Genomic DNA, 8009 nt, shown 5'->3' with positions numbered 1-8009 from the left:
CCTAGAAAGGTTTAAGCTCAAAACGGACCCTTTCAAATTCAGTTTAAAACTGGAAACAGTGCTGTTTGAAACATTTGAAATGTTTCTGGAAAAGTTGGAACAGCCCTGGAATACATCCAGTGTCACCCTTCCTGGGTAGACCAGACAGGAAATACAACCCAATGAGCTAATTCTATTTTATTGTAAGGACACATTGACAAAATCTTGCAAGTCTGAAAGTATAAATCTCCTGCCATCTCTTTGGCAACCTGAAAAGCTGATGGGAGGTCCCTTCTTGGCCTCTTTCTCCACCCATTGTGCATCTGTGGGTTATGTCTTCTCTTATCGGACCGTTCGCTAAATAGCATTTCTTTGCTCCGTCTCTCAAGGTCTTCCACACATACCATTACATCCGATGAGGCCAGATCAGATTCTTTTGAATTTGAAACAACTGTTTCAATCTCAAAAAATTTTACATGCTAATTGTGTAGACCAGTCTACACAATTCTAATTCTCAACCTTTTCTTCACCACCGACCCTCTTTAAAATACCTTTTGTGGCCACCGGCCCCCAAGAAAACTCAAGATTTAGAGCACTAGGCTTAACAAACAATTCACTGACCCCCTGTGATGACATCGTGGCCTCCTGCAGGTTGACAACCACTGGTGTAGACCTCTGTTCTTGGAGAATTAAAAATCTCACAAACTCTTTTGTGCTGCTCCTATTAAGGACAACAAAACTTTCACCCCACATTCATTTCCATACACTAGCACAGCTATAATTGTTTGTCGATGCGGTCTGGTAATTCTACCATTGAGAGACCTGAAGATCACAAAGTCGAGAAAGGCTAATGGGAGGTATCAAAAAAATATTCCATCTCAATATGTTCTGTAGCTCCTCCATACCTTGAAGAAAGTGAATGCTTGAATTGGTTAGTTTCCTGACTTGTTTTTGTACATCGATTGTTATAGGTTGGGAGCCTGGAAGACTATTATCATTTCCATCACAGCAAGACCATTAAAAGATCAACGTTCAGCAGCAGGGGTCCACACAACTTCCTCAGAATGGATCCAAAGGTATGTGTGTCCAATACCGATATCGCCTCCCACAGAGGCCATCACCAATGTGGCCCCAGGTTCCCAAATGAAGTCAACCAAGTAAGAAAAGGAGCATTTTGTCTTAGTCTCAAGTTGCATAACACAAAAATGGTCTTTCCATCCTTGTTTGTGTTTTTCCCCCACTGGATCCCCTGCTCCTAGGTTGTCCCAGTTTCCTCTGCCTGTGGTCTTGGGGTCTGGTCTGATAATCAGCAAGTTCTCATACAGGTCCGCAGGATCAGGAGATGGGTATAGATGGGAGGGAACATAGCTTCATTGAACATGCATTGGTTGATTTGTAAGATTATTACAGTGGTCACGTGGTAGGTGTCCTCTCTCTAGCCTTAATCCTAGTCCAGAGCAGGACCTTTCTAGACCTTCCAGGTGATTCTCATATTTTATTACATTGCAGGACTCTATGTTGGTTCCCTGTTCAAGCTGTTTGAACTTCTAATGCTTTGGTTACAACGTTCCTTGATCTGTTGACCCATGTTTCTCCCCTACAATCCTATTTGTTCCTTATGTTCCGCTGGGCAGGGTCTTCTCTCTGTTCTCCATCCCCATCTGCAGGCTTCCTGGCATCAGGGACATTGTCCTAGGGCTGGGGGATCAACTCTCTTCTTATGGTCACTTCTGTCAAATTCCGATGACCTTTAAAAACAATTTTTTTTTATTTGACCAGTATATTAGAATGGGGCCCGTTTGTTTTACTCTCCTCTAATTAAGTTCGAAGTTTTTCAAGTTAATATTTGCTTTGTATTAATTATGAATACGTGTGTTCTGCTCTTTCATGGGGTGTTGTTTTAAATATTTATGACTGTTGAGTTTGATTTGTATTATAAATATCGGCTTTATAAGGTTGGCCGTTAAGTTAAGAACTCATTTTATGGGACCGAATTGCATAACTATTGGGTTTCCTTCTGATTTGTACCATGCCTCAGTGAAGTATGTTAACGCTAATAAGAATACAAAGGAGTAGAAAGAGCACCAATAGCTGCTGCTGATTTTTTTTTTCCTTTTACTAATAATCACTAAAATTCTACATTTAGAGAGTTACTAAGAGACAGTGGAATATTTCCCAAACTGACCTGCTAAAGAAGCTTTCAGAATCTTTAAAACACTTCTTTAGGGTCATATGATAATTGCTGGAATATTTAATATTCCTTTCATTGATGAACAGGAGTTGTTTTCGTACTACTGTGGATTGGATTAAAAAGATGCTAATTAGATCTAATTGTCTTTGAAGAAAGAGGGTTATGATGTGCTTTACCAGTTGAGTATTTTGTCCTTCAGGATTTCTTCTTTTTTTTTTGGCTAGTCTATCATTCCTTTTTTTTTGGATTGAATCCTACATCCCTATGTCTTTGCTACAGGGCATTCCAACCTTGTGGTGGATTATTAACACAGAAGCAAATAGATAACTGTATCTACTTCTTCTCTGTGATTTGCATGAAGATTTTGAAATGCGCACAAAACAAAATCATTTATTTTGATTCTGCTTGGTCAATAAAGCTTTGCCAATTGCTCATTCTTGCCCTGCTCTTAATTGTGGGAGGTTTTGTGTTTATATGTGAGTCTTTGGTCATTCGGGTTTTCTCCCGTGTAAGATTAGAAGTGTCATAGCGACGTTTCGATGAAATCACATTCATCATCATCCTACCCCTTGGAAGAAAAACCTTTGTTAACTTTTCAGAGCGCTATCAGATTTCAGAGAGATGCCAAAGAGACTCTTGGTGGGAAAATAAATGATTTCTGCAATAGAACAGGTGTTTAAGTTATTTAGCAATGTGTTCAATTAGTATTTACCTAAACATGCTGTCCAAAATTAGCACGGCAGCATTCAGGACTTGGCTTTTATTTTGGTTTCATAATCAAGGAGTACATTTCTAGTTTATTTCAGGAGGATGGGTCGCCCTTTGACTGTTCCATTTAATGTTACTGTGTGAATATGCAAATGATAGTGGCAGAACCTTTACTTTCACTGACAAATAAATGCCACCTGGAATTCAAATGGCAGAGAAAACAACGGTGCGGTTCTTGAGAATTCTTACAAATAAGGGGTTCGGGAGGGGAGAATGAAAAGATAAGTAAATTTCATGTCATCTAAATGAGCGGATGCTTTTACAGCTGAGGTTCTTTTTCCCAATTTATGCAAGTCTTTATAGAAATTTGCATTCCAAAGGCTCCCTGAAATTTGCCAGTGTAATTAGTAAATCAACTGCCCTTTTGCTCATATTGAGCAGATTGTCCTGTTCAACCTGACGGCACGGTCTTGGATGGGTGTGCAGTGAACCGTTCTCAACTGCTCAGCAGCAGTTTGAAGAGGAGGCACAACCAGCTTTTCTGCTATCAACTTTGCTCCATTCAGAACAGGAACAAGAGACACCATGCACTGGACAAACTTCTCTCATCTCCAATCTGGGCAAATGAGAAATAAAATAGCACTAGCACTTAGACTTATATACCACTTTTATAATGCTTTATAGAACTCTCTAAGCAGTTTACAGAGTCAGCATATTGCCCCCCAACAATCTGGGTCCTCAATTTTATCGACCTCGGAAGGATGGAAAGCTGAGTCCATCTTGAACCAGTCAAGATCAAACTCTTGACAATGGGCAGAGTTAGCCTGCAGTACTGCATTCTAACCACTGTGCCATCACGGCTAATAAATTGCTTGAAGCCTTGGACTACAGAAGTCTTTTCTATTCCATGCTTTATGTATTTATCGGAGTATACACAAAAAATTATCTAAGCGTTTCCTAGAACAGGGGTGTAGGGAACCTTGGTTCTTTTATGACTTGTGGACTTCAACTCCCAGAATTCCTGAGTCAGCATGGCCGGTTCAGGAATTCTGGGTACTGAAGTCCACAAGTCATAAAAGAACCAAGGTTCCCTACCCCCGTTCTAGGAAATGCTTTGCCAATTCCAAAGATGGGAGGAGTATGAAATAAAAGGTCCTCCAAATGGAGAAACAGACTATTTGCAAACGCATCATCATGGAGCACTGCAAAGAAAACCTGAAGTTAAAATTCAAATACCCAATAGCTGAATCAGAAATAAATCCATTTGTCCCTGAAACATAGCAATTCCAAGACTCGCCATCTGTAAGAGAGTTTGGGAAAGGCTAGGCTGGAAGTGTGATTTTTCAGCTAATATTCGAAAACGAATTTGCCTGGGTAATTTTTATTCTCTTTTCACAACTTGTACATCTCTTGGCCTCTGTCATGTCATTTAGACAGGATTAAAAATAGCCTCGCAATCAGCATCCAATTAACCACATGAGGGTTTGTGCACATTTGGGGAGACATGATGGATTTTCAAAGGAAATAAACGCACTGAAATGTTGTTGATAAAAACACCATTTTAAAAAAAATGGAGAGGAAAAACACATTTTCTCCACAAATTGTGTGCGTAGCCTAAATCCAAAGATGGTGTATTTCCCTGGTTGGATTAGACAACCTGCAGCCTTCCAGAGATTGGTGGATTACAACTCCCATCATTTCTCACTGTTGCCCATGCTGCTGTGTATGACCCATGGAAAGCAACATAGCTTAAAGTCTGGAAAAGAAGTATGTGAATAATAGCATATAAATATTTTAGATGAATAAAATCCATGGTGGATTTATTAGTGGAGGACCGCAGAATTGGAAAACTACTTAAAAACATGTCTGGGGAAGGATCAAATGTATTATTTGTTGTAACAAAAGTCAATTATGGGCTCCTTGATGCTCTCTGAGCTTGGTGGTTTTCTTGCAGATACTTCGTTACCCAAGTACGTAACAGCATCACTGGGCACTGAATGATGATACCTAATTTGGTAATGAAATGTCTTCAAGAAAACCACCGAGCTCAGAGAGCACCAAGGACCCCACAGTTCAACCATGAGCTACAAACACTCTCTTCTATCAGAAATCAATTACTTTTTGGAGACTGTCTTGAGACACCAATCATAAAACTACAGGGAATTCTTCATCAGGAAAGGACACTGATAGACCATGATGTGCCATGTTAGGTAGTTCTTCTGGATTCCTACAGAGGAGTCTTCAATAAGTTGATTTGGCCATATAACTAGGGCTGTGTCTTCAGCAGGCTGTATTCTATCTTTAACTAGCTTGAAACAAACTTATTTTGTCTCCGCGCTACCAACCGGCTTGATAGAAACGGCATAGCAAGGCATTCATCAGGACCAGCTCTCCCAAAACCTAGGCGGTTTTTGGGCACTCCAGCATCCTCAGCAGTAGCCATGGTGGCTGGGGAATTCTGGAAGTGACTGCCTTCCTCTCAAGAAGGATTGCTTAGGTTGAAGGGGTGATTGTTTTAAAAAGTGTGCTACTTTTTTAAGCCCCTCATCATGAACCACACTACATGAAAGCCAGGCTGTTTGAGAAAAACAGCCCAGGCGAAGGTTTTTTAATATCTTTAAGGTTCTGAGGCTAAAGTTGTTTGATGATCTTCTGAACAATTACTCAGGAATCTGTTGAGCACACATTAAACATCTGGTGATGTTCCGTGCAGTTGCTAAACACGCACGGTTTGAAAAGGTCAGAGTTGTCATCCCCCACCCCTCCTTTGAACTCCTATTTATTACTATCAAAATGTGAGGCTAAGCTATATATATATATATATATGTGTGTGTGTGTGTGTGTGTGTGTGTGTGTGTAGGTCTTTGTATATATATATATATATATATATATATATATATATATATATATATATATATATATATATATATATATATATATATATATATATATATATATATATATATATATATATATATATATCCAAAAACAAACTGTGAACACCAGGAGTATATCAAACTATACAAAGTTTAATAACATAAAACATAAAACAAAACTACACCAAGCTTTCGTCGGACTCCTTCCGACTTCGTCAGGGTTACGTGCCAGTCCATGAGAGAGTCTCTTTTATACGCCATCCATCATCTGCGCCCGGCTTCTGGACCTCGTCACCGGTCCCAGNACACCAAGCTTTCGTCGGACTCCTTCCGACTTCGTCAGGGTTACGTGCCAGTCCATGAGAGAGTCTCATGGACTGGCACGTAACCCTGACGAAGTCGGAAGGAGTCCGACGAAAGCTTGGTGTAGTTTTGTTTTATGTTTTATGTTATTAAACTTTGTATAGTTTGATATACTCCTGGTGTTCACAGTTTGTTTTTGGAAAGATGATCACACCCAGGAGTCACTGTTTTATATATATATATATATATATATATATATATATATATATATATATATATATATATATATATATATATATATATATATATATATATATATATATATATATATATATATATATATATATATATATACCGGTATATATAAGATCCTCATTTTCTGAGATTCCGTGTTCCTTCGGGGATTCTGCTTACCTTGGAGCTCAATCCCAGATTTCACGGCTGTTTTCTCTGATGCTGGGAAGGGAAAGAAAAAAAACAACAGCACCCATTTCCTTTCTCCACTTGTGCGGCGAAGATCACATCATTTCCAAGTTTTATTATGGTAATCCTGGTCGGTTTGTAATGGATCAACAATATCTAGCCTCCCATTTTCAATGTGCAGGAGATTTATAATTTATTTTGTTAGTGTGTGAACAGGAGTCTCCAGCTGCAGAGCAGCTGTTGTACCAAAGCTGCACAGCAAGAGCTGTAGAAGTATTATTTTGACTTTGATGAAAAGGGACGGAAATTATTTTAACAGTTAGGGAAAATGTTGTTTTTTTCCCCGTTTCGTTTTGTAGCATCGATCTGATTTGTCACTGTCGTTTGGTCTCAGGCAGGCTAAGAACTAAACATGGCGCTTCTTGTTTCCGAAATGTGTTGAGTGTTAGAAAAGAAGACCTACTACGATATATCAGAGGAAGAGAACCAGGTGCAGTGGTTAAGGCACCAGGAGGCTGTGAATTCTAGTCCTACTGAAAGCACAAAACCTGCTGGTGGGTGACTTTTGGACAGTATCTCTCTCAACCCTAGGAAGAAGTAGGCAAGGGCAAAATGTTCCTGAAAATGTTTCCAAGAAAACTGCAGGGATTCATGCAGGCAGTTGCCAGAAATCAACAGCAAAAAGAAGGGAAGGAAGAAAAAGATAGAAGAAGGCAGAGCATTGGTTAGAAAAATGATAGAAACATTCATAGGTTCACCCAAAGATGCTTTTTCCAAAAGGCAACTGGATGTTTTTGTTTTTGTTTTCCTTTGAAAATGTCGCACTTCTTCTCATCCAGGAAGCTTCTTCAGAACTTCGGAGGCAAAACATTTTCAAAGGAAAAAAAAAGAAGTCCCAGTTGCCTTTTGGAAAAAAGCATCTTTGGGACAACCAGGACCTGGATGATGGAGAACCTCCGTAGACGTTCACAGGTTCAAAATTGCTTTTCACGAGAAGAACAATCTCGCTGTTATAAGGTGTTCTTTGGAAGGGCAGTTGGGCACTAGGCATGCAACACATTAGATTTGAAGATGGGGGGGAGGAGGAAAAGGGGTGCTTGAAAGCACAAGCCTGCATTCCTGTAGCACCTGCTGGTAGTTCCTCATACCTGCTGCATCTTTTCCCAGCTGCTGCATGACTGTGGGAAAAGATGTGTTTGGTTTAAGGCAGGGGTCTTCAAACTTGGCCACTTGAAGACTTGTGGACTTCAATTCCCAGAGTTCCTCAGCCAGCCCTGGCTGGCTGAGGAACTCTGGGAATTGAAGTCCACAAGTCTTCAAGTGGCCAAGTTTGAAGACCCTTAAGGGGTTGCCCATTGATGCTATGGAGGCACCTAGTTTGCTTCCTATCACCCTTGGGTCCTGGCATATTCTGCAGCATGGTTTCCCCTTTGAATCTAAAATGCTCCACAGTCTTCTTAAGCCCCTTGTTTTGTAGCTTCCTATCTACTAGGTAAGAGTGACCGTTGAGTGCTAAGTAGAAAAGCGGG

The 8009-nt window shown here is 40.0% G+C and overlaps 1 protein-coding gene across 1 annotated transcript in view; it reads left to right on the top strand.

Annotated features, from left to right (window-relative positions):
* Positions 1-1028: 1028 nt before the first annotated feature.
* Positions 1029-8009, top strand: part of PCSK6 (proprotein convertase subtilisin/kexin type 6) — a 62545-nt gene continuing 55564 nt past the window's right edge. The window contains exon 1 of the mRNA XM_015811850.2: positions 1029-1055. Within this exon, the coding sequence (XP_015667336.1) occupies positions 1044-1055 (12 nt within the window). The 5' untranslated portion in view covers positions 1029-1043. The remainder of the gene's footprint in view (positions 1056-8009) is intronic.

This window comes from Protobothrops mucrosquamatus, unplaced genomic scaffold (genome assembly GCF_001527695.2).
Source record: "Protobothrops mucrosquamatus isolate PMUCROS unplaced genomic scaffold, P.Mucros_1.0 scaffold53, whole genome shotgun sequence".
Classification (NCBI taxonomy): Eukaryota; Metazoa; Chordata; class Lepidosauria; order Squamata; family Viperidae; genus Protobothrops; species Protobothrops mucrosquamatus.
This window is presented reverse-complemented; position numbering and strand designations above follow the sequence as displayed.